This window comes from Pseudopodoces humilis, chromosome 5 (assembly GCF_049639895.1).
Source record: "Pseudopodoces humilis isolate 2021_Gansu_Grassland_sample_001 chromosome 5, ASM4963989v1, whole genome shotgun sequence".
Lineage (NCBI taxonomy): Eukaryota > Metazoa > Chordata > Aves > Passeriformes > Paridae > Pseudopodoces > Pseudopodoces humilis.
The window spans coordinates 72,937,787-72,963,651 of record NC_142204.1 but is presented as its reverse complement, the minus strand read 5'-3'; the positions used below and the strand labels follow the sequence as shown (position 1 = coordinate 72,963,651).

The following is a 25,865-nucleotide window of genomic DNA, read 5'->3' as shown; positions in this document are numbered from 1 at the left end:
TATATATATAATATATAATATATATAAGGTATATATAATAGATGTAATAGTATATAATAATATATACTATTATATACAATATATACTCTATATATGATATATATAATAGTATATAATAGTATATACTATGATATATAATGTATAATATATATATAATATATATAATATATGTAATAGTATATAATAATATATACTAATATATAATATATGCTATATATATAAAATATAATACATATAATAGTATATAATAGTATATACTATTATATAGTATATAATATAAAATATATAATATACTCTATATTATAATAATAGTATAATATACTGTATACAATAATAGTATATACTATACAATACAGTATATAATAGTAGATAATATTAGTATATATTATATGCTATATAACACTATCATGCTGTTATAATGGCACAGTATACAATACAATAATGAATGCAGTATAGAATATATATAGAATATATAATGGTATAGTATACACTGCAATAATGAATGCAATATAGAATATATATAGAATATATAATGGTATAGTATACAATACAATAATGAATGCAGTATAGAATATATATAGAATATATAATGGTATAGTATACAATGCAATAATGAATGCAGTATAGAATATATATAGAATATATAATGGTATAGTATACAATACAATAATGAATGCAGTATAGAATATATATAGAATATATAATGGTATAGTATACAATGCAATAATGAATGCAGTATAGAATATATATAGAATATATAATGGTATAGTATACAATACAATAATGCAATATAGAATATATATAGAATATATAATGGTATAGTATACAATGCAATAATGAATGCAATATAGAATATATATAGAATATATAATGGTGTAGTATACAATGCAATAATGCAATATAGAATATATATGGAATATATAATGGTATAGTATACAATGCAATAATGAATGCAGTATAGAATATATATAGAATATATAATGGTATAGTATACAATGCAATAATGAATGCAGTATAGAATATATATAGAATATATAATGGTATAGTATACAATGCAATAATGAATGCAGTATAGAATGGGGGACACGAGCCCAGAGGGGCCAGGGGGGCAGGGGGCCGATGGACCCGGGCTGGGGCAGCCCCAGGGTGGGCACAGGGCAGGGACCGTCCCCTGTGCTGGCCTGGGGTGACTCTGCCGTGCCCAGGGTGCCCTGTGCCATGTCTGGAGTGCCCTGTGCCATGTCTGGAGTGTCTGGAGTGTCCTGTGCCATGTCTGGAGTGTCTGGAGTGTCCTGTGCCATGTCTGGAGTGTCTGGAGTGTCCTGTGCCATGTCTGGAGTGTCTGGAGTGTCCTGTGCCATGTCTGGAGTGTCTGGAGTGTCCTGTGCCATGTCTGGAGTGCCCTGTGCCATGTCTGGAGTGTCTGGAGTGCCCTGTGCCATGTCTGGAGTGTCTGGAGTGCCCTGTGCCATGTCTGGAGTGTCTGGAGTGTCCTGTGCCATGTCTGGAGTGCCCTGTGCCATGTCTGGAGTGTCTGGAGTGTCCTGTGCCATGTCTGGAGTGCCCTGTGCCATGTCTGGAGTGTCTGGAGTGTCCTGTGCCATGTCTGGAGTGCCCTGTGCCATGTCTGGAGTGCCCTGTGCCATGTCTGGAGTGTCTGGAGTGCCCTGTGCCATGTCTGGAGTGCCCTGTGCCATGTCTGGAGTGCCCTGTGCCATGTCTGGAGTGCCCTGTGCCATGTCTGGAGTGTCTGGAGTGCCCTGTGCCATGTCTGGAGTGTCTGGAGTGCCCTGTGCCATGTCTGGAGTGCCCTGTGCCATGTCTGGAGTGTCTGGAGTGCCCTGTGCCATGTCTGGAGTGCCCTGTGCCATGTCTGGAGTGCCCTGTGCCGTGCCCATGGTGACCCTGCCATGCCCATGGTGACCCTGCCGTGCCCATGGTGACCCTGCCTGTCCCTGCAGCTGCCTGGCCCCGCTGCGTTACTGCTGCGACTTCCGGCCCTACTTCACCATCCACGACAGCGAGTTCAAGGAGTACACCACCCGTACCCAGGCCCCGTGAGTGCCCCTGTGCCCTGCCAGGACCTCCCTGTGCCCTGCCAGAGCCTCCCTGTGCCCTGCCAGAGCCTCCCTGTGCCCTGCCAGGACCTCCCTGTGCCCTGCCAGAGCCTCCCTGTGCCCTGCCAGGACCTCCCTGTGCCCTGCCAGGACCTCCCTGTGCCCAGCCTGAACCCCCTGTGCCCTGCCAGGACCCCCCAGGCACACCCAGTGTCCCCAGTGACACCCCAGTGTCGCCTGTGACACCCCAGTGTCCCCAGTGTCCCCAGTGACACACCCCAGTGTCCCCAGTGACACCCCCAGTGACACCCCCAGTGTCCCCAGTGTCCCCAGTGTCCCCAGTGACACACCCCAGTGTCCCCAGTGACACCCCAGTGTCCCCAGTGTCCCCAGTGACACCCCCAGTGTCCCCAGTGTCCCCAGTGACACCCCCAGTGACACCCCCAGTGACACCCCAGTGTCCCCAGTGACACCCCCAGTGACACCCCCAGTGACACCCCAGTGTCCCCAGTGTCCCCAGTGACACCCCAGTGTCCCCCAGTGTCCCCCAGTGTCCCCCAGTGTCCCCAGTGTCCCATGTCCCCAGTGACACACCCCAGTGTCCCCAGTGTCCCCAGTGACACACCCCAGTGTCCCCCAGTGTCCCCCAGTGTCCCCCAGTGTCCCCAGTGTCCCCAGTGACACCCCCAGTGTCCCCAGTGACACCCCCAGTGTCCCCAGTGTCCCCAGTGTCCCCAGTGACACACCCCAGTGTCCCCAGTGACACCCCCAGTGTCCCCAGTGACACCCCAGTGTCCCCCAGTGTCCTCCCAGTGTCCCCAGTGTCCCCAGTGTCCCCAGTGACACACCCCAGTGTCCCCAGTGTCCCCAGTGTCCCCAGTGACACCCCCAGTGACACCCCCAGTGACACCCCCAGTGACACCCCCAGTGTCCCCAGTGACACCCCAGTGTCCCCAGTGTCCCCAGTGTCCCCAGTGACACCCCAGTGTCCCCCAGTGTGTCCCCAGTGTCCCCATTATCCCCAGTGTCCCCAGTGTCCCCAGTGTCCCCAGTGTCCCCAGTGTCCCCAGTGTCCCCAGTGACACCCCAGTGTCCCCAGTGTCCCCCAGTGTCCCCAGTGTCCCCAGTGTCCCCAGTGTCCCCAGTGTCCCCAGTGCTCAGCCTGGCCCCTCCTTGCAGCCCCAACATTGTCGTGGGTGTCACCAACCCGTTCTTCATCAAGACCCTGCAGCACTGGCCCCACATCCTGCGGGTGGGCGAGCCCCGCACGGCAGGTGAGCCACACGGGAGATCGGGGTGTCAGGTGAGATCGGGGTGCCAGGTGAGAGAGATTGGGGTGTCAGGTGAGCCACACGGGAGATCGGGGTGCCAGGTGAGATTGGGGTGTCAGGGGAGATCGGGGTGTCAGGTGAGCCACACGGGAGATTGGGGTGTCAGGTGAGATTGGGGTGTCAGGTGAGAGAGATTGGGGTGTCAGGTGAGCCACACGGGAGATCGGGGTGCCAGGTGAGATCGGGGTGTCAGGTGAGATTGGGGTGTCAGGTGAGATCGGGGTGTCAGGTGAGAGAGATTGGGGTGTCAGGTGAGATTGGGGTGTCAGGTGAGATCGGGGTGTCAGGTGAGATCGGGGTGTCAGGTGAGATTGGGGTGCCAGGTGAGATTGGGGTGTCAGGTGAGATTGGGGTGTCAGGTGAGATCGGGGTGTCAGGTGAGATCGGGGTGTCAGGTGAGATTGGGGTGTCAGGTGAGAGAGATCGGGGTGTCAGGTGAGATCGGGGTGTCAGGGGAGATTGGGGTGTCAGGTGAGCCACACGGGAGATCGGGGTGTCAGGGGAGATTGGGGTGTCAGGTGAGATTGGGGTGTCAGGTGAGATTGGGGTGTCAGGTGAGAGAGATTGGGGTGTCAGGTGAGATTGGGGTGTCAGGTGAGATCGGGGTGTCAGGGGAGATCGGGGTGTCAGGTGAGATCGGGGTGCCAGGTGAGAGAGATTGGGGTGTCAGGTGAGATTGGGGTGTCAGGTGAGATTGGGGTGTCAGGTGAGAGAGATTGGGGTGTCAGGTGAGATTGGGGTGTCAGGTGAGATCGGGGTGTCAGGGGAGATCGGGGTGTCAGGTGAGATCGGGGTGCCAGGTGAGAGAGATTGGGGTGTCAGGTGAGATTGGGGTGTCAGGTGAGAGAGATCGGGGTGTCAGGTGAGATCAGGGTGTCAGGTGAGATTGGGGTGTCAGGTGAGATTGGGGTGTCAGGTGAGATTGGGGTGTCAGGTGAGAGAGATCGGGGTGTCAGGTGAGATCGGGGTGTCAGGTGAGATTGGGGTGTCAGGTGAGATTGGGGTGTCAGGTGAGACAAACGGGAGATTGGGGTGCTGGGGGAGATTGGGGTGCCAGGTGAGCCCCAAAACAGGTGAGATTGGGGTGCCAGGTGAGATTGGGGTGCCAGGTGAGATTGGGGTGTCAGGTGAGCCACACGGGAGATTGGTGTGTCAGGTGAGATTGGGGTGCTGGGGGAGATTGGGGTGCTGGGGTGTTTGGGGTGTCAGGGGAGCCCCGCATGGCAGGTGAGATTGGGGTGCTGGGGAGATTGGGGTGCTGGGGGAGATTGGGGTGTCAGGGGAGCCCTGCATGGCAGGTGAGATTGGGGTGCCAGGGGAGATTGGGGTGTCAGGTGAGATTGGGGTGCTGGGGTGTTTGGGGTGTCAGGGGAGCCCCGCATGGCAGGTGAGATTGGGGTGTCAGGTGAGATCGGGGTGTCAGGTGAGATTGGGGTGCTGGGGTGTTTGGGGTGTCAGGGGAGCCCCGCATGGCAGGTGAGATTGGGGTGCCAGGGGGGCCAAACAGGGGATTTTGGGGTGTCAGGTGAGCCCTGCACGGCAGGTGAGCCCAACAGGGGAGCCAAACAGGGGAGCCCGGGGTGCCAGGGGAGCTCAGGGTGCCAGGGGAGCTCAGGGTGCCAGGGGAGTTTGGGGTGCCAGGGGAGCTCAGGGTGCCAGGGGAGTTTGGGGACCAGAGGACACTCGGGGTGCTGTCAGGGGGTCTCAGGGTGCCAGGAGATCTCGGGGTGCCAGAGGGTCTCGGGGTGCTGCGGGAGCTCGGGATGTCTGTTGGGGGTCTCAGGGTGCTGTCGGGGGACACTGGGGGTGCCAGGGGACACTCGGGGTGCTGTTAGGGGACACTGGGGGTGCTGTTGGGGGACACTCGGGGTGCTGTTGGGGGTCTCGGGGTGCTGGTGGGGGTCGGGGTGCTCTCAGGGGGTCTCGGGGTGCTGTTGGGGATCTCGGGGTGCTCTCAGGGGATCTCAGGGTGCTGTCGGGGGACACTCGGGGTGCTGTTGGGGATCTCAGCGTGCTGTTGTGGGTCTCGGGGTGCCAGGGGACACTCGGGGGGCTGTTGCGGACCTCAGGGTGCTGTTGGGGGTCTCGGGGTGCCAGGGGACACTCGGGGTGCTGGTTGGGGATCTCAGGGTGCTGTTGGGGGTCTCGGGGTGCCAGGGGACACTCGGGGTGCTCTCAGGGGATCTCAGGGTGCTGTTGGGGGTCTCGGGGTGCTGTTGGGGGTCTCAGGGTGCTGTTGGGGGTCTCAGGGTGCCAGGGGACACTCGGGGTGCTGTTGGGGATCTCAGGGTGCTGTTGGGGGTCTCGGGGTGCTGTTGGGGGTCTCGGGGTGCCAGGGGGGCTGGCCCAGGGCTCGCTGGGGCTGGGGAGCAGCCGGAGGCTGCAGGAGCTGCCCCAGACGGGATCCCCTGGATCCCCTGGATCCTCCAGATCCCCCGGATCCACTGGATACTCTTGATTTCCCGGATCCCCTGGATCCCCCGGATCCCCTGGATCCCCTCTCAGCCCCGGCTGTGCCCCGTGCAGGGAGAGCAGGAATCGCTGTCCTGGAGCTCCCAGGAGAGGAAAATCCCGTCCTGGGCAGGGAAAGGAGGGACAGAGAGAGAGGAAATCCTGCTGTGATCCCCTGGGTCCCTCTGGAGCTGGGAATGGATCCCTGGGCCCCTCTGGAGCTGGGAATGGATCCCTGGGTCCCTTCCTGAGCTGGGAATGGATCCCTGGGTCCCTTCCTGAGCTGGGAATGGATCCCTGGGTCCCTCTGGAGCTGGGAATGGATCCCTGGGTCCCTCTGGAGCTGGGAATGGATCCCTGGGTCCCTTCCTGAGCTGGGAATGGATCCCTGGGTCCCTCTGGAGCTGGGAATGGATCCCTGGGTCCCTCTGGAGCTGGGAATGGATCCCTGGGTCCCTCTGGAGCTGGGAATGGATCCCTGGGTCCCTTCCTGAGCTGGGAATGGATCCCTGGGCCCCTCTGGAGCTGGGAATGGATCCCTGGGTCCCTCTGGAGCTGGGAATGGATCCCTGGGTCCCTCTGGAGCTGGGAATGGATCCCTGGGTCCCTCTGGAGCTGGGAATGGATCCCTGGGTCCCTCTGGAGCTGGGAATGGATCCCTGGGTCCCTCTGGAGCTGGGAATGGATCCCTGGGTCCCTCTGGAGCTGGGAATGGATCCCTGGGTCCCTCTGGAGCTGGGAATGGATCCCTGGTCCCTTCCTGAGCTGGGAATGGATCCCTGGGTCCCTCTGGAGCTGGGAATGGATCCCTGGGTCCCTCTGGAGCTGGGAATGGATCCCTGGGTCCCTCTGGAGCTGGGAATGGATCCCTGGGCCCCTCTGGAGCTGGGAATGGATCCCTGGGCCCCTCTGGAGCTGGGAATGGATCCCTGGGTCCCTCTGGAGCTGGGAATGGATCCCTGGGTCCCTCTGGAGCTGGGAATGGATCCCTGGTCCCTTCCTGAGCTGGGAATGGATCCCTGGGTCCCTCTGGAGCTGGGAATGGATCCCTGGGTCCCTCTGGAGCTGGGAATGGATCCCTGGGTCCCTCTGGAGCTGGGAATGGATCCCTGGGTCCCTCTGGAGCTGGGAATGGATCCCTGGTCCCTTCCTGAGCTGGGAATGGATCCCTGGGTCCCTCTGGAGCTGGGAATGGATCCCTGGGCCCCTCTGGAGCTGGGAATGGATCCCTGGGCCCTTCCTGAGCTGGGAATGGATCCCTGGGTCCCTCTGGAGCTGGGAATGGATCCCTGGTCCCTCTGGAGCTGGGAATGGATCCCTGGGAACGGGAATTCCACAGTTCCAGAGGGGAGGGATTGCTGGGAACGCTGGAGAATTGGGAACCCCAAATGTCCCCTCTGGGATGGCTCCAGGGGGGGACAGGACCCCAATTGTCCCCCCACGACCCCAAGTGTCCCCCCCAGACCCCAAGTGTCCCCTCTGGGATGGCTGGGGACCCTGCAGGGGGGGACAGGACCCCAAGTGTCTCCCCAGGACCCCCAGGACCCCAATTGTCCCCCCAGACCCCAAGTGTCCCCAAGTGTCCCCCCAGGACCCCAAGTGTCCCCAAGTGTCCCCAAGTGTCCCCAGGTGTCCCCCAGTGTCCCCAGTCCCCCCAGTGTCCCCAGTGTCCCCAGTGTCCCCAGTGTCCCCCAGTGTCCCCAGTGTCCCCAGTGTCCCAGTGTCCCCCATTATCCCCAGTGTCCCCAGTGTCCCCAGTGTCCCCAGTGTCCCCAGTGTCCCCCATTATCCCCAGTGTCCCCAGTGTCCCCAGTGTCCCCAGTGTCCCCAGTTCCCCCCAGTGTCCCCAGTGTCCCCAGTGTCCCCAGTGTCCCCAGTGTCCCCAGTGACACACCCCAGTGTCCCCAGTGTCCCCATTATCCCCAGTGTCCCCCCAGTGTCCCCAGTGTCCCCAGTGTCCCCAGTGTCCCCATTATCCCCAGTGTCCCCAGTGTCCCCCAGTGTCCCCAGTGTCCCCAGTGTCCCCAGTGTCCCCAGTGTCCCCAGTGTCCCCATTATCCCCAGTGTCCCCCAGTGTCCCCATTATCCCCAGTGTCCCCAGTGTCCCCAGTGTCCCCCAGTGTCCCCAGTGTCCCCAGTGTCCCCAGTGTCCCCCCAGTGTCCCCCAGTGTCCCCAGTGTCCCCCAGTGTCCCCAGTGTCCCCAGTGTCCCAGTGTCCCCCATTATCCCCAGTGTCCCCCAGTGTCCCCAGTGTCCCCCAGTGTCCCCAGTGTCCCCTCAGGACTCCCAGTGTCCCCAGTGTCCCAGTGTCCCCAGTGTCCCCAGTGTCCCCAGTGTCCCCCAAGGTGTCCCCAGTGTCCCCAGTGTCCCCAGTGTCCCCTCTGGCCCCCAGGGGAGCTGCCCAAGCAGGTGAAGGTGAAGAAATTGGCCAAGCTGAAAACGCTGGACACAAAACCAGGTGAGGGCTCCAGGAGAGCCCCTCCCCCACAGCCTGCACCCCTCCCTGAGTGATTGATCCCCGATCGATCCCTGATTGATCCCTGAGTGATCCCCGATTGATCCCTGAGTGATCCCCGATTGATCCCTGAGTGATCCCTGATTGATCCCCTGATTGATCCCTGATTGATCCCCTGATTGATCCCTGAGTGATCCCTGATTGATCCCTGATTGATCCCTGATTGACTGATTGATCCCTGATTGATCCCTGAGTGATCCCTGATTGATCCCTGATTGATCCCTGATTGATCACCTGATTGATCCCTGATCGATCCCTGATTGATCCCTGATTGATCCCTGATTGATCCCTGATTGATCCCTGATTGATCACCTGATTGATCCCTGAGTGATCCCTGAGTGATCACCTGATTGATCCCTGATTGATCCCTGATTGATCCCTGATTGATCCCTGATTGATCCCTGATTGATCACCTGATTGATCCCTGATCGATCCCTGATTGATCCCTGATTGATCACCTGATTGATCCCTGATTGATCCCTGATTGATCACCTGATTGATCCCCTCATTGATCCGTGATTGACTGATTGATCCCTGATTGATCCCTGATTGATCACCTGATTGATCACCTGATTGATTGATTGATTCCCTGATTGATCCCTGATTGATCCCTGATTGACTGATTGATTCCCTGATTGATCCCTGATTGATCCCTGATTGATCCCTGATTGACTGATTGATCCCTGATTGACTGATTGATCCCTGATTGACTGATTGATCCCTGATTGATCCCCTGATTGATCCCTGATTGATCCCTGATTGATCCCTCATTGATCCCTCATTGATCCCTGATTGATCCCTGATTGATCCCTGATGGATCCCGATTTCCCCTCCAGGAATTTACACTTCCTATAAAACGTTCCTGCACAAAGACAAAACCCTGATCAAGAGGCTGCTAAAGGTGAGCACAGAATTGACATTTTTGGGGTTCAGAACATCCTGGGGCTCCCCAAAAGAGCAGAATTGACATTTTCGGGGTTCAATCCATCCTGGGGCTCCCCAAAAGAGCAGAATTGTCATTTTTGGGGGTTCAGAACATCCTGGGGCTCCCCAGAAGAGCAGAATTGACATTTTTGGGGTAAATTGGGGTAAATTGGGGTTTGGGGTCTGGGTTTGGGGTCTGGGTTTGGGGTCTGGGTTTGGGGTTTGGGGTCTGGGTTTGGGGTCTGGGTTTGGGGTTTGGGGTCTGGGTTTGGGTTTGGGGTCTGGGTCTGGGTTTGGGGTCTGGGTTTGGGGTTTGGGTCTGGGTTTGGGGTCTGGGTTTGGGTTTGGGGTCTGGGTCTGGGTTTGGGGTCTGGGTTTGGGTCTGGGTTTGGGGTCTGGGTTTGGGGTCTGGGTTTGGGGTCTGGGTTTGGGGTTTGGGTCTGGGTTTGGGGTCTGGGTTTGGGGTCTGGGTCTGGGTTTGGGGTCTGGGTTTGGGATTTGGGGTCTGGGTTTGGGGTTTGGGTTTGGGGGTTTGGGTTTGGGGTCTGGGTTTGGGGTCTGGGTTTGGGGTCTGGGTTTGGGGTCTGGGTCTGGGTTTGGGTCTGGGTTTGGGTATGGGGTCTGGGTTTGGGGTCTGGGTTTGGGTTTGGGGTCTGGGTTTGGGTTTTGGGGTCTGGGTTTGGGTTTGGGTTTGGGGTCTGGGTTTGGGGTCTGGGTTTGGGTTTGGGGTCTGGGTTTGGGTTTGGGGCAGCACTTCAGGCTCTCTTGGCTGCAGAGCTGCTGGTTCTGACAGTGAGGGGACACCTGGGTGACCCCACAGTGACCCCGGGTGACCCCGGGTGACCCCACAGTGACCCCGGCTGACCCTGTTTGATCCTGTTTGACCCCGGCTGACCCCTCTGACCCCGGCTGACCCTGTTTGACCCCTCTGACCCCGGGTGACCCTGTTTGACCCCTCTGACCCCGGCTGACCCTGTTTGACCCCTCTGACCCCGGGTGACCCTGTTTGACCCCTCTGACCCCGGGTGACCCCTCTGACCCCTCTGACCCCTCTGACCCCGGGTGACCCCTCTGACCCTGGCTGACCCTGTTTGACCCCTCTGACCCCTCTGACCCCGGCTGACCCCTCTGACCCCGGCTGACCCCTCTGACCCCGGCTGACCCCTCTGACCCCTCTGACCCTGTTTGACCCTGTTTGACCCCTCTGACCCCTCTGACCCCTCTGACCCCGGCTGACCCCCTGCCCGCAGGGCATCCAGCGGAAGCGTCCCTCGGAGGTGCAGAGCGCTCTGCTGAGGAGGCACCTCCTGGAGCTCACCCAGAGCTTCATCATCCCTCTGGTGAGTGCCAGCGTCACCTCGGGGACAGGGGACAGCCCTGGGGGACAGGGGACAGCTCTGGGGGACAGGAGACGGGACAGGGGACAGCCCTGGGGGAGAGGGGACAGCCCTGGGGGACAGGGGACAGCCCTGGGGGACAGGAGACGGGACAGGGGACAGCCCTGGGGGAGAGGGGACAGCCCTGGGGGACAGGAGACGGGACAGGGGACAGCCCTGGGGGACAGGGGACAGCCCTGGGGGACAGGGGACAGCCCTGGGGGAGAGGGGACAGCCCTGGGGGACAGGAGACAGCCCTGGGGGACAGGGAACAGCTCTGGGGGACAGGGGACAGCCCTGGGGGACAGGAGACGGGACAGGGGACAGCCCTGGGGGACAGGAGACGGGACAGGGAACAGCCCTGGGGGAGAGGGGACAGCTCTGGGGGACAGGGGACAGCTCTGAGGGACAGGGGACAGCTCTGGGGGACAGGGGACAGCCCTGGGGGACAGGAGACAGGACAGGGGACAGCCCTGGGGGAGAGGGGACAGCTCTGGGGGACAGGAGACGGGACAGGGGACAGCCCTGGGGGACAGGAGACAGCCCTGGGGGAGAGGGGACAGCCCTGGGGGACAGGAGACAGGACAGGGGACAGCCCTGGGGGACAGGGGACAGCTCTGGGGGACAGGGGACAGCTCTGGGGGACAGGGGACAGCTCTGGGGGACAGGAGACGGGACAGGAGACAGCCCTGGGGGAGAGGGGACAGCCCTGGGGGACAGGAGACGGGACAGGGAACAACCCTGGGGGACAGGAGATGGGACAGGGGACAGCCCTGGGGGACAGGGGACAGCCCTGGGGGACAGGGGACAGCCCTGGGGGACAGGGAACCCTGCAATGGCCCCGGGGAAGGAGCTTTAACCTCATCCCACGGGACACCTTCCCCGTCCCAGCTGTCCCCCAGCCCTGCTGGGATCCAGGAGCAGCCCCAGCTGCCGGGGGCACCACCAGAGGGTCCTGAATGAACATTTTTGTTTGTGGTTTTTATTCCCCTTCTAGGAGCACTACATGGCCAGCCTGATGCCTCTGCAGAGAGCCATCACCCCCTGGAAGGTGGGCTGCACTTCCCAGCCCTGCTCCCCTGCGGGGCTGGGAGCTGGGAACGCTCCTGGGAACCTCCCCCGCGGAAGGAAAAGGGATTTTAATCCTTTAAAAAGTCCTTAAAGTGTTGAGAGAGCCCTTGGGAACGATATTCCCGGTTTGGCTGGGATCCTCGTGTGGGGCTGCACCTCGGGGTGGATCCGTGCCTGCAGCACCTTTCCCTCTGGAAATGCAGCCCCAGATTTTCCCAGTTAAATTTGGGATTGTGTGAGCTGGATTTGGGATTTTTGAGCTGGATTTGGGATTGTTTGAGCTGGATTTGGGATTGTTTGAGCTGGATTTGGGATTGTTTGAGCTGGATTTGGGATTGTTTGAGCTGGATTTGGGATTGAGCTGGATTTGGGATTGTTTGAGCTGGATTTGGGATTGTTTGAGCTGGATTTGGGATTTTTGAGCTGGATTTGGGATTGTTTGAGCTGGATTTGGGATTGAGCTGGATTTGGGATTGTTTGAGCTGGATTTGGGATTGTTTGAGCTGGGATTGTTTGAGCTGGATTTGGGATTGTTTGAGCTGGATTTGGGATTGTTTGAGCTGGATTTGGGATTGTTTGAGCTGGATTTGGGATTGTTTGAGCTGGATTTGGGATTGTTTGAGCTGGATTTGGGATTGTTTGAGCTGGATTTGGGATTGTTTGAGCTGGATTTGGGATTGTTTGAGCTGGATTTGGGATTGTTTGAGCTGGATTTGGGATTGAGCTGGATTTGGGATTGTTTGAGCTGGATTTGGGATTGTTTGAGCTGGATTTGGGATTGTTTGAGCTGGATTTGGGATTGTTTGAGCTGGGATTGTTTGAGCTGGATTTGGGATTGTTTGAGCTGGATTTGGGATTGTTTGAGCTGGATTTGGGATTGTTTGAGCTGGATTTGGGATTGTGTGAGCTGGATTTGGGATTGTTTGAGCTGGATTTGGGATTGTTTGAGCTGGATTTGGGATTGTTTGAGCTGGATTTGGGATTGTTTGAGCTGGATTTGGGATTGTTTGAGCTGGATTTGGGATTGTTTGAGCTGGATTTGGGATTGTTTGAGCTGGATTTGGGATTGTTTGAGCTGGATTTGGGATTGTTTGAGCTGGATTTGGGATTGAGCTGGATTTGGGATTGTTTGAGCTGGATTTGGGATTGTTTGAGCTGGATTTGGGATTGTTTGAGCTGGATTTGGGATTGTTTGAGCTGGATTTGGGATTTTTGAGCTGGATTTGGGATTGTTTGAGCTGGATTTGGGATTTTTGAGCTGGATTTGGGATTGTTTGAGCTGGATTTGGGATTGTTTGAGCTGGATTTGGGATTGAGCTGGATTTGGGATTGTTTGAGCTGGATTTGGGCTGACCAGGATTTCCCTGTGCAGAATCCGCCCCAGATCCGCCCTTTCTGCCAGGAGGATTTCATGAAGAGCCTGGAGCACGCGGGCCCCCAGCTCACCTGTGTGCTCAAGGGGGACTGGCTGGGGCTCTACAGGTGAGCCCTGCAGGGAATCCTGGTCCTGGCCCAGCTGGGCTGGGCTCAGCAAAGCCCGGCTCAGCTCTGGAGCCCAGCAGGGTGGGACCAGCAGGACTCGGCCCTGGCTGAGCTCGGGAGGGTCAGGACCAGCAAATCCAGGGTGGATTCAGCCCCGGGTTTGTTTTAAGTGAGTGCAGATCCCGCAGGGGAGCTCGTCCAGGCTTTCCCTGGTTCTGTGGGGTGGAGAAACGCTCGGTGCAGCGGGAGCAGGAAAGGTCTGGGGGTTGGATTCCCAGGAGAGTGGGAAATGCTCACAGAGAGTGAAATAATCCCAGACTGGGATCAGAAATAGGAATTGTGGAATCCCGGGGTGGTTTGGGAGGGAAGGGACCCCCGAGCCCCCCCAGTGCCCCCCTGCCATGGCAGGGACACCTCCCACTGGCCCAGGCTGCTCCCAGCCCCAGGCTCCAGCCTGGCCTTGGCCACTGCCAGGGATCCAGGGGCAGCCACAGCTGCTCTGGCAATTCCAGCCCAGCCAGCAATTCCCAATTCCCAATTCCCAACATCCCACCCCCATCTCCCCTTTCCCAGGGAATTCCCTCCATTCCCTCTCTCCAGCCCTGCCCCGGCTCCGCTCCAGGAAGGAATTTTGGGATCCAGGGGTTTCCCTGGGAATCTCGGCACTGCAGGAAGGGTCTCCCTTCCCTTTTCCAGCCCCAACTTCCAGAAAAATCCCTCGGGATGGATTCAGAGCCTCCCAAATCCCAGAATGGTTTGGGATGGGATCCAGGGACCTTCAATCCCATCCCATTCCAATCCCACCATCCCAGGCTGCTCCAAGCTTTCCTTGGCCATTCCCGGGGTCCAGGGGCAGCCCCGGCTGCTCTGGCTCCTGTTCCCGTGTCCTGCTGTGTCCCCAGGGCCACCTCAGGGTGCTCAGGGGGGCTCAGGATGGGATTCTTGGGTGGGATGGTCCCTGTGGGCCCCCCCAGCTCCGGGACCCCCCAGTTCCACCATTCCTGGCCTCTCCCCACAGGAGATTCTTCAAGTCCCCCAATTTCGACGGTTGGTTCCGGCAGCGGCACCGGGAGATGACACAAAAGCTCGAGGCCCTGCACCTGGAGGCCATCTGTGAGGCGGTGGGTGACAGGGACAGGGACAGGGATGGGACAGGGACAGGGACACAGGGATGGGGACAGGGACAAGGACAGGGCCAGCACTCCCTGACACCCCTGTGCCATCCCTCTGGCAGCTCCCAGACCAGGCTGGAAGCACCGAGGGCTTCCAGTTCATTTTATCCCAAATATCAGAAGAAATTCTTTCCTCAGAGATGAGGAGGATCCAGGGAGAGCTTCCAGAACATTGCAGGGCCTGAAGGGGCTCCAGGAGAGCTGGGAATGTTCCCCTGGAGAGGAGAAGGGTCCAGGGAGAGCTCAGAGCCCCTGCAGGGCCTGAAGGGGCTCCAGGAGAGCTGCAGAGGGACTGGGACAGGGCTGCAGGGCCAGGAGCCAGGGAATGGCTCCCAGTGCCAGAGGACAGGGCTGGATGTTGGGAATTGGGAATTGGGAATTGCTGGCTGGGCTGGAATTGCCAGAGCAGCTGTGGCTGCCCCTGGATCCCTGGCAGTGGCCAAGGCCAGGCTGGAGCCTGGGGCTGGGAGCAGCCTGGGCCAGTGGGAGGTGTCCCTGCCATGGCAGGGGGGCACTGGGGGGCACTGGGGGGCACTGGGGGGGCACTGGGGGGGCACTGGGGGGCACTGGGGGGCACTGGGGGGCACTGGGGGGGCACTGGGGGGCACTGGGGGGGCACTGGGGGGCACTGGGGGGCACTGGGGCTGTTTCAGGAATGAGGAACCCCCTGCTCACCCTTTCCTTAGGGGAATCCCTTGGGAAGTGTCCCTGAGGGAAGCCAATCTCTCCTTTAGGACATTGTGGCCTGGATGAAGGACAAGTCCGAGGTGGAGATCGTGGATCTGGTGCTGAAGCTGCGGGAGAAGCTGGTGAGTCCCTCCCTCCCTCCCTCCCTCCCTCCTTCCCCTGCACTCCTGGGGCAGGGATCACTCCTGGGCCCTGGAGAACCTCCATCCCCCTCCCTGGAGAGCGTCAGATCCAGGGAAATTCGGTGTTTGTGTGAAACCCCCAGAGGAAATTCAATGTTTGATTGTGTGAAACCCTCAGAGCTGGGGGCACAGGCTGGGCTGGGTGGCTGGGACGGTCCCTGGGTGGCTGGGATGGTCCCTGGGTGCTGGGTGGGTGGGTGGGATGGTCCCTGGGTGGGTGGGAGGGTCCCTGGGTGCTGTGTGGGTGGGTGGGATGGTCCCTGGGTGGGTGGGAGGGTCCCTGGATGGGTGGGGTGGTCCCTGGGTGCTGTGTGGGTGGGTCGGAGGGTCCCTGGGTGCTGGGTGGGTGGCTGGGAGGGTCCCTGGGTGGGTGGGGTGGTCCCTGGGTGCTGGGTGGGTGGCTGGGACGGTCCCTGGATGGGTGGGGTGGTCCCTGGGTGCTGGGTGGGTGGGTGGGATGGTCCCTGGGTGGGTGGGAGGGTCCCTTGGTGCTGGGTGGGTGGCTGGGAGGGTCCCTGGGTGGGTGGGGTGGTCCCTGGGTGCTGGGTGGGTGGCTGGGACGGTCCCTGGGTGGCTGGGAGGGTCCCTGGGTGGGTGGGATGGTCTCTGGGTGGCTGAGATGGTCTCTGGGTGGCTGGGACGGTCCCTGGGTGCTGTGTGGGTGGGTGGGACGGTCCCTGGGTGGGTGGGATGGTCTCTGGGTGGCTGAGATGGTCTCTGGGTGGGTGGGAGGGTCCCTGGGTGCTGGGTGGGTGGCTGGGATGGCCCCTGGGTGGCTGGGAGGGTCCCTGGGTGGCTGGGAGGGTCCCTGGGTGCTGCTGGGTGGATCCAGGGTGGCTCTCCCGAGGCTCAGCGCTGTTTCCTGGGTGTTTTCCTGCTGCTCTGGCCGGGCAGAGCAGGGAACAGCCCTGTGAGCTCAGTGCCGTCCCCACAGGTGAGGGCTCGGTGCCAGCACCTGCCCGTGAGGGAGGAGACCCTGCACAGGGTCAGTCTGTACATCAGCACCGTCATCGGCTCGCTGCCCGAGGACCTGCAGGCCGTGCTGCAGCACCCCTGAGCACCCCTGGGTGCCCAGAGCACCCCTGGGAGCCCAGAGCATCCCTGGGAGCCCAGAGCATCACTGGGAGCCCAGAGCACCCCTGGGAGCCCAGAGCACCCCTGGGAGCCCTGAGCATCACTGGGAGCCCAGAGCATCCCTGGGAGCCCAGAGCCAGCTCCTGCAGCATCCCTGGGTGCCCAGAGCATCACTGGGAGCCCTGAGCACCCCTGGGAGCCCAGAGCACCCCTGGGAGCCCAGAGCCAGCTCCTGCAGCATCCCTGGGTGCCCAGAGCATCACTGGGTGCCCTGAGCATCACTGGGAGCCCAGAGCACCCCTGGGAGCCCAGAGCATCACTGGGAGCCCAGAGCATCACTGGGAGCCCAGAGCATCACTGGGTGCCCAGAGCATCACTGGGTGCCCAGAGCATCACTGGGAGCCCAGAGCCAGCTCCTGCAGCACCCCTGGGTGCCCAGAGCCTGCTCCTGCAGCACCCCTGAGCACCCCTGGGAGCCCTGAGCATCCCTGGGAGCCCAGAGCACCCCTGGGTGCCCAGAGCACCCCTGGGAGCCCAGAGCATCCCTGGGAGCCCAGAGCATCACTGGGAGCCCAGAGCATCACTGGGAGCCCAGAGCCAGCTCCTGCAGCACCCCTGGGAGCCCAGAGCACCCCTGGGAGCCCAGAGCCAGCTCCTGCAGCATCACTGGGAGCCCAGAGCATCCCTGGGAGCCCAGAGCCAGCTCCTGCAGCATCCCTGAGCACCCCTGGGTGCCCAGAGCATCACTGGGAGCCCTGAGCCAGCTCCTGCAGCATCCCTGGGTGCCCAGAGCATCACTGGGAGCCCAGAGCATCCCTGGGTGCCCAGAGCCTGCTCCTGCTCCTGCCCCACGACCCCCGAGGGGGACCCGGGGCCAACGCTTCACCCTCGTCCCGCTGGGATCCACCCCGGAGCTGAACTGAGGAGGAGGAGGAGGAGGAGGAGGAAGATGAGGAGGAGGAAGATGAGGAGGAGGAGGAGGACCAGGAGGAGGAGGAGGAGGTGACGTTGCCATCCCTTTCCCTGGATGGCCGCTGGGAGCAGGAATTGCTGGACATGGAAATGGGAATCACTGGACATGGAAATGGGAATCACTGGACATGGAAATGGGAATCACTGGACATGGAAGTGGGAATCACTGGACATGGAAATGGGAATCACTGGACATGGAAATGGGAATCACTGGACATGGAAATGGGAATCACTGGACATGGAATGCTGCTCCGTTTCTCCAGGGCTGGAGCATCCGCAGGGATCGGAGCTCCCGGAGTGCCCGGGAGCCCCAAATCCCAAATTTCTTCCACTTGAACGCCCAGCCCGAGCTCCAGGGACAGGCGGGGCTGGGGCTGTGCCCGAGGCACTTCCCAATAAAACCTGGAGAAGCCGATTCCTGCAGCTGGAATGGCCAGGAACAGACCCTGCTGCTCTGGCCCTGCCTCCCGAGGCTGCTCCTGGGCCTGGGATCCCCCTCCTGCCTTGGCCAAGGATTCCCTGGGACCAGGGATTTCCTGGGACCAAGGATTTGCTGGGACCAAGGATTTCCTGGGACCAAGGATTTGCTGGGACCAAGGAATTCCTGGGACCAAGGAATTCCTGGGACCAGGGATTTCCTGGGACCAAGGATTCCCTGGGACCAAGGAATTCCTGGGACCAGGGATTTGCTGGGACCAGGGATTCCCTGGGACCAAGGAATTCCTGGGACCAGGGATTTGCTGGGACCAGGGATTCCCTGGGACCAAGGAATTCCTGGGACCAAGGATTCCCTGGGACCAAGGATTCCCTGGGACCAAGGAATTCCTGGGACCAGGGATTTGCTGGGACCAGGGATTCCCTGGGACCAGGGATTTCCTGGGACCAAGGATTCCCTGGGACCAGGGATTCCCTGGGACCAAGGATTCCCTGGGACCAAGGATTTCCTGGGACCAAGGATTTCCTGGGACCAAGGATTCCCTGGGACCAGGGATTTCCTGGGACCAGGGATTTCCTGGGACCAGAGCTGCATTGCACCACCAGGGATTCCCTCCCAGCACGGAATTTTAGCCTAAAGAAAGGCTTTGGGAGGGATGTGGCTGCCCAGAAGGGTTGGACCCAGCGCCTCTGCTCCTGCTGGGATTGTTGGATTGTTCCTGCCCAGTGCTCCCAGTGCTCCCAGTGCTCCCAAACTTCGCCCTTCCCATCACTCCCTGCCCGTTCTCAGGGCTGGGGAGGAGCTGGGGGCTCAGAGGGAGCTGAATTCTCCCTGAATTTCCCCTCTGGAGCCAGGCAGGAGCAGCAGGAGGCTCTGGGTGTCCCTGGCCCTGCTGGAGGAAGGAATTCCGAGCGATATCCCTCGGGATGAACTCTGCACACATCAGGCCCCAAACCCCCCTGTGAGCTGGGAAATCTGAGTTAAAAAACCCCTGGAGCCAAACTGGGATGTGCTTTGGAGGCTGGGGAGGTTTATTGGCTTGGGGGGGTTTGTCCCTGCTCGTGGTCACTCGTGGCCACCCCGGTTTTCCAGAAGGTTCCCAGAGTCCAGCCCAGCACCTGTGGGTGCTCTGTGTCCCTCTGTCCTTCCCAAGGCTCAGAATCCGGGGGCATTTGGGTGGAAAAACCTTGGAGCCCACGGAGTGCCAGCAGTGCCAGGCCAGCCCTGCTGGTGTCCCCACGTGCCACATCCCAGGGCTTTGAGATCCCTCCTGGAATTCTCCTCAGGGATGCATTTCCACCTTTGCATTCCTCCCAAGGAGGCTGGACCCCATCTCCTGCAACTCCGATATCCCAGAATCCCGGGATGGTTTGGGAGGGAAGGGACCCCCGAGCCCCCCCAGTGCCCCCCTGCCATGGCAGGGACACCTCCCACTGGCCCAGGCTGCTCCCAGCCCCAGGCTCCAGCCTGGCCTTGGCCACTGCCAGGGATCCAGGGGCAGCCACAGCTGCTCTGGCAATTCCAGCCCAGCCAGCAATTCCCAATTCCCAATTCCCAACATCCAGCCCTGTCCTCTGGCACTGGGAGCCATTCCCTGGCTCCTGGCCCTGCAGCCCTGTCCCAGTCCCTCTGCAGCTCTCCTGGAGCCCCTTCAGGCCCTGCAGGGGCTCTGAGCTCTCCCTGGACCCTTCTCCTCTCCAGGGGAACATTCCCAGCTCTCCTGGAGCCCCTTCAGGCCCTGGAACGTTCTGGAAGCTCTCCCTGGACCCTTCTCCTCTCCAGGGGAACATTCCCAGCTCTCCTGGAGCCCCTTCAGGCTCTGGAACGTTCTGGAAGCTCTCCCTGGACCCTTCTCCTCTCCAGGGGAACATTCCCAGCTCTCCCGGTCTGTCTCCACAGGAGATTTCCATGGACTGAGGACCTGCCCCGGAGTGTTTTTGGTTTCCTGCTGTTGAAACCGCCGAGGTCTCGGCTTTGCCTGGGGCACCCTCCCGGCAGGAGCCAGGGCTGAAGCTGCCGGCCTCGGGAAGCTGCGGAGCGGAGATCTCCGGGCTGGGGGAGCTCCGTGCGCTCAGAGCCCCCGGGGCTCCGCTCCAGAGCCCGGCTGTGCCCGGGATGAGCCTGGCGAGCTCCGGGCTGTGCCTGGCGAGCTCCGGGCTGGGGGAGTTCCGTGCACTCAGAGCCCCCGAGGCTCCGCTCCAGAGCCCGGCTGAGCCTGGCGAGCTCCGGGCCGCTGCTGCTCGCCCATATTTGGGAAGGTTGGCGCTGGGTCCGCTGCTCATCTCCCCAGCAACCCCGCAAACACAACACGGCCCGAGCTCCCCGGCTATAATTAACGCAGGAGCCGTGCCCGTGCTCCGCAGCGCCGGGAGCTCCGTTCCCGCAGCCCCGGGACCTTGCGGAGTGCCGGGGAACGGGGGCTGCTCCTCGGGATCTTCGGCCACTCGCAGCCGCGGGGCTCGGACCCGCTCACTCGGCCCAAAAAGCAGCCGGAGAGAAACGCCCGGGCTCGGAAAAGCTCCCGGAGCAGCGCTGGGTGCTCGGGAGGGGCTGCGGGAGACGGGAGGAAGAAGGGAGGAAGGAGAAGGGAGGAAGGAGAAGGGAGGAAGGAGAAGGGAGGAAGAAGAAGGGAGGAAGAAGGGAGGAAGGAGAAGGGAGGAAGGAGAAGGGAGGAAGGCTCGTCCCCTCCTCCCTGCCCGGCCGCTCGCATTAATGTCGAGCTGGCGCTGGGAGATCCTGTTCCGATGCCTGCTGGAGGCACCAGATCACGCCTCAATCCTGAGCCAAGAATAGATCCCAGAATTCTTCATCATCCACAGCCTATTCTGGGCCTGCAGCCTCCCACCCAACGTGTGCCCGCTCCCGCTGGGAATCCTGCTGAGCCTCAGGGCCGGGAGCTCTGCAGGGGCTGCACGTTCTCAGAACCAGGGAATCCTGGCATGGTTTGGATCGAAGGGGTCCCTGATGCCACCTCTGCCACCCTGCCAGGGACAGGGACCTTCCGTGAGCCCAGGCTGCTGCCACTGTCCAGCCTGGCCCTGCCACAGCCCCTCGTGTTGGTGCTGAGGAGATCCCAGGAGCCGTTCCCAGTGGGATCCAGCTGCTGTTCCCAGTGGGATCCAGCAGCCGTTCCCAGTGGGATCCAGTTGCTGTTCCCAGTGGGATCCAGCTGCTGTTCCCAGTAGGATCCAGCTGCTGTTCCCAGTAGGATCCAGCAGCCGTTCCCAGTGGGATCCAGCAGCCGTTCCCAGTAGGATCCAGCAGCTGTTCCCAGTAGGATCCAGCAGCTGTTCCCAGTGGGATCCAGTTGCTGTTCCCAGTAGGATCCAGCTGCTGTTCCCAGTAGGATCCAGCTGCTGTTCCCAGTAGGATCCAGCTGCTGTTCCCAGTAGGATCCAGCTGCTGTTCCCAGTGGGATCCAGTTGCTGTTCCCAGTAGGATCCAGCTGCCGTTCCCAGTGGGATCCAGTTGCTGTTCCCAGTGGGATCCAGCTGCCGTTCCCAGTGGGATCCAGTTGCTGTTCCCAGTGGGATCCAGCTGCCGTTCCCAGTGGGATCCAGCTGCTGTTCCCAGTGGGATCCAGCTGCTGTTCCCAGTGGGATCCAGCTGCTGTTCCCAGTGGGATCCAGCTGCTGTTCCCAGTGGGATCCAGCTGCTGTTCCCAGTGGGATCCAGTTGCTGCCCTGTGTCACAACCAGGGCTTGGAACCATGGCCTGTGGTCCCTGTCCCTGTCCCCAGCCCTGTCCCTGTCCTGTCCCCAGCCCTGTCCCCAGCCCTGTCCCTGTCCCTGTCCCTGTCCCTGTCCCCAGCCCTGTCCCTGTCCCTGTCCTGTCCCCAGCCCTGTCCCTGTCCCTGTCTCCAGCCCTGTCCCTGTCCCTGTCCCCGTCCCTGTCCCTGTCTCCAGCCCTGTCCCTGTCCCTGTCCCTGTCCCTGTCCCTGTCCCTGTCCCAGCCCTGTCCCCAGCCCTGTCCTGTCCCCAGCCCTGTCCCTGTCCCTGTCCCTGTCCCCAGCCCTGTCCCTGTCCCCAGCCCTGTCCCTGTCCTGTCCCTGTCCCTGTCCCCAGCCCTGTCCCCAGCCCTGTCCCTGTCCCTGTCCCTGTCCCCAGCCCTGTCCCTGTCCTGTCCCTGTCCCTGCCAGGCGAGGGGAGCTGGCAGCTCCTGGCCCTGCTGCTGCCAAGCCCAGAGTTCAGCTGTATTTTAGCACGTTCCAGAGGGCTGGAGCAGAGGAAGCTGTTCCAAGGTTGGAGCTCTAGAAATCATCTGGAGGAGTCAGGCTGTACAACCCTGGCCCTCCTGGGGGTGGGAATAGGCTCTGGGGGCGGCCAGGAGATTTGGGAATTTCCTTGGATGGCTTTGTCCTGTCCCCAGAAGCCACAAGAAGCCACCAAAAATGCTTTCCAAGCCCATTTCCCTCCAACAGACGAAACTGGGAAGTGAAACTCCTGAGGCTGTGCTATGTTTTCCCCGCATTAATGACCACCAAAGTGCTAATTGCCACACTGGGCGCCTTATAAATTCTTGGAGCTCTTCCCTTGCAGCCCTCGCACTGGAAAAGCATCCATAAATGAGGAATTTTACCCGCTCAGCCACGGGGGACACTTTTAGTGGCATTTCTGTGGCAGCAGTCCCACGGGTAAAGCCCGGTCTGTGGCAGGGGGGTGACATGGGATGAGCCTTAAGCTCTCTCCCAACCCAACCATTCCAGGATCCCGTGATTCCGTGCCCCCTGTGAGCTCAGAACCGTCCCTCTTCTGCCATGGCAAGGGCCACGTTTTCCCTGTAAACTTTAACCACGTGCAGGAATCTTTGCAGGGTCAAGGCCTCGGCGAGAGCAGCTCGGAGCAGCTTAGTGGTAAATCTCATGGCAGGAATTCACTTTGGAATGAGGGATTGGATCACTTCCTGCTGGTTCCTGGAGGATGCTGGCACTTGGAAAGCAGTTTATCCACGAGACAAAGACAAATCCGGGCACGGCGACAGCGGATCCAGGAGCCCAGGCTGCCAGCATGACTCAGAGATCCCTGCTCCCAGCCCTGGCTCCCTGCTCCTTCTGTCTCCTCTTTTCCCCTCCCTTCTCCGTGCTCATCCCCACCTCCCTGGACACAGCAGACCCTGTCCCCACCCTGTCCCCGATCCCCATCTCTGGGGTGGCCCCCTTGCAGTGACACCGGGGCCACGGAAGGTCTCCTCTGACCCCAGCCCCGGGGTCCTGTCCCCGTGCTCCTCCTGTTCCCCCCGAGGCTCTGACCGCCCCCGGGGGCTGCAGCTCGCCCACCCCGGGGTCCTGAGGGCTGTCACTGTCCCCTCTCCCCAGTTCCCCTGTCCCTGCCCTCATCCCGCCATCCCTGACCCCTGTGTCCCCATAGCCCCATCCCAGTGTCCTGGTGGCTGTCCCAATCACACTCCTGTCCCATCATCTCCCTGTCCCCAATCCCCAACCCCGTGTCTCCATCTCTGCCCCCACCTCCATCCCCTTGTCCCTATACACATCCCTGTCTCCCCATGTCCCAGTCCCTGTCCCCCATCCCCATCTCCATGTTCCATCCTACCCCATCCCATCCCATCTCACCCCATCAATCCCATCCCATCCCATCCCATCCCATCCCATCCCATCCCATCCCATGGATCCCATCCCATCCCATGGATCCCATCCCATCCCATCCCATCTCACCCCATCAATCCCATCCCATCCCATCACATCCCATGGATCCCATCCCATCCCATCCCATCCCACCCCATCAATCCCATCCCATCCCATCCCATCCCATCCCATCTCACCCCATCAATCCCATCCCATCCCATCCCATCCCATGGATCCCATCCCATCCCATCCCATCCCACCCCATCAATCCCATCCCATCCCATCCCATCCCATCCCATCCCATCCCATCCCATCCCATCCCATCCCATCCCATCCCATCCCATCCCATCCCATCCCATCCCATCCCATCTCCGTGTTCCCATCCTCGTCCCCCTGTCCTCGTCCCCATTCCCACCCCATCACACCTGTTCCCCTCCTGTGCCCTCATCCCCATCCCACCATCCTCATCCTCATCCCCATCCTGCAGTGTCCATGTCCCCACGTCCATGTCCCCATCCTGATCCCCGTGCCCATCCCTGTGTCCTCATATCCACGCCCTCATTCCTGTCCCCTTGTTGTCATCCCTGTCCCTATCTCCCTTTCCCCATGTCCATCCCTGTCCCAATCCCTGTCCCTGTCCCCATCCCTATCCTGGTGTCCATCCCTGTTCCGGTGTCTGTCCCTGTCCCATACCTGTCCATGTCCCCAATCCCTGTCCCTGTCCCCATCCCTGTCCCAATCTCTGTACCCATCCCTGTCCCTATCCCAGTCCCACCCCTGTCCCCATCCCCATCCCTGTCCCAATCTCTGTACCCATCCCTGTCCCTATCCCAGTCCCACCCCTGTCGCCATCCCCATCCCGGTCCTCATCCCTGTCCCCATATCTGTCCCCATCCCAATCCCTGTCCCAATCCCTGTCCCCATCCCTGTCCCCATCCAAATCCCTGTCCCCATCCCTGTCCCCATCCCAATCCCTGTCCCCATCCCTGTCCCCATCCTCGTCCCTGTCCCCATCCCTGTCCCCATCCAAATCTCTGTCCCCATCCCTGTCCCCATCCCTGTCCCCATCCCAATCCCTGTCCCCATCCCTGTCCCCATCCTCGTCCCTGTCCCCATCCCTGTCCCCGTGCCCCCCGGCCCCCCCCCCCCCGGCTGACCACCCCCCCCCCGCCCCCCCCCCGCCCCCCCCCCCTCCCTCCGTCCCGCCCCCCCCCCCGCGCCCTGAGGGAGCCGCGGCGCCGCCGCCATTTTGGAGCCGCCGCCGCCGCCGCTCCGCCGCCGCTGCCCGCGCAGCCCCGGCCGGCTCAGCCCGCGGGCCCGGCCCGCAGCCCGGCCCGGCAGCGCCCGAGGGCAGCCCGGCACCCGCAGGTGAGACCCGGCTGTCACCGCCGCCCTCGCGGGGCCGGGGTCGGGGTTGGGCCCGGCGCCGCGGGCTGGGCCCCGCCGCCCCCCCGGCTCCGCTCCGGCCTCCCGGAGCCGTCCCCCGCGTTCCGGTGCTTCGGCACCGTTTGGGGGGTTAAAAACCTCCCCCGCCGAGCCGCTGTCCGGGGCTGGGCCGTGGTCCCGACGCCTCGTTCCGTGCGGATCTGGGTTAAATCCGACTGCTCTGCGCGTGACAGTTTCCTCTTGCCGTGTTTTGGTGCGTGCGGGGCGGGCTGGCGGGGCTGGGGGCTGCGGCTGCGGCCTCCGGCTGCTCCTGGAGCGTACCTGGCCGGCCGGGAGTGGCCGGAGCTGTCGGGAGTGGTGGCGGTGGCAAGGTCAGGGGTCAGGTCACCATTCCTGGGGCTCAGATCCCTCTCTTAGGGCTCAGCGCGCAGTCCCGAGGCTCTGGTCACCTTTTGGGGGTCCCCTGCGCGGGGGTCACATCACCCCCCTGCGGTCTGGTCCCTTCGCCGATGCTCAGGTTCCCCTCTCGAGGTTCTTATCCGCCTCCGGGGGGTCAGGTCCCTTCTGGGGGTCAGATCACCCTTCTGAGGGTCCCCCTTTCTGGGTGTCTGCTTCCCCTCCTGTGGGTCAAGTCCCTCTCGGCTGTCTGGGCCCCTTCTGGAGGGTCAGGTCGCCTTCTCGGGGGTCTGGTGGCCTTCCCGAGAGTCTGGCCCGACCTCCGGCTTCTGGTCCTGTTTTTGGGGGTCAGGTCCCTCCTGGGGGTCACAGGAGGGGGATCAGTGGTCAGGGTCTGGTCCTGGTCCTGTTTCCAGGGGTCACAGGAGGGGATCAGTGGTCAGGGTCTGATCCTGTTTTTGGGGGTCACAGGAGGGGATCAGTGGTCAGGGTCTGATCCTGTTTTTGGGGGTCACAGGAGGGGGATCAGTGGTCAGGATCTGATCCTGTTTTTGGGGGTCACAGGAGGGGATCAGTGGTCAGGATCTGGTCCTGTTTTTGGGGGTCACAGGAGGGGATCAGTGGTCAGGATCTGATCCTGTTTTTGGGGGTCACAGGAGGGGATCAGTGGTCAGGGTCTGATCCTGTTTTTGGGGGTCACAGGAGGGGGATCAGTGGTCAGGGTCTGGTCCTGTTTTTGGGGGTCACAGGAGGGGGATCAGTGGTCAGGGTC

General features: G+C 60.5%; 2 protein-coding genes across 5 annotated transcripts in view; both read left to right on the top strand.

The window, feature by feature from the left end:
• The window catches only part of DENND6B (DENN domain containing 6B), a 42,907-nt gene extending 25,198 nt beyond the window's left edge, over window positions 1-17,709 (top strand). For 2 of the 3 annotated variants that reach the window (XM_088055197.1, XM_088055198.1), the window contains exons 11-20: window positions 1,962-2,057; window positions 3,237-3,331; window positions 8,232-8,297; window positions 9,191-9,255; window positions 10,529-10,618; window positions 11,652-11,705; window positions 13,098-13,207; window positions 14,226-14,328; window positions 15,114-15,188; window positions 16,183-17,709. In XM_088055197.1, coding sequence (XP_087911323.1) covers window positions 1,962-2,057; window positions 3,237-3,331; window positions 8,232-8,297; window positions 9,191-9,255; window positions 10,529-10,618; window positions 11,652-11,705; window positions 13,098-13,207; window positions 14,226-14,328; window positions 15,114-15,188; window positions 16,183-16,305 — 877 coding nt within the window. In that variant the 3' untranslated portion in view covers window positions 16,306-17,709. The remainder of the gene's footprint in view (window positions 1-1,961; window positions 2,058-3,236; window positions 3,332-8,231; window positions 8,298-9,190; window positions 9,256-10,528; window positions 10,619-11,651; window positions 11,706-13,097; window positions 13,208-14,225; window positions 14,329-15,113; window positions 15,189-16,182) is intronic. The other variant, XR_015772494.1, reaches the window with a different exon arrangement.
• A 6,872-nt stretch (window positions 17,710-24,581) lies between these two features.
• The window catches only part of PPP6R2 (protein phosphatase 6 regulatory subunit 2), an 84,197-nt gene continuing 82,913 nt past the window's right edge, over window positions 24,582-25,865 (top strand). For both annotated transcript variants that reach the window (XM_005533795.3, XM_014262275.2), the window contains exon 1: window positions 24,582-24,679. The gene's annotated coding sequence lies outside the window, so the exon portion shown is untranslated. The remainder of the gene's footprint in view (window positions 24,680-25,865) is intronic.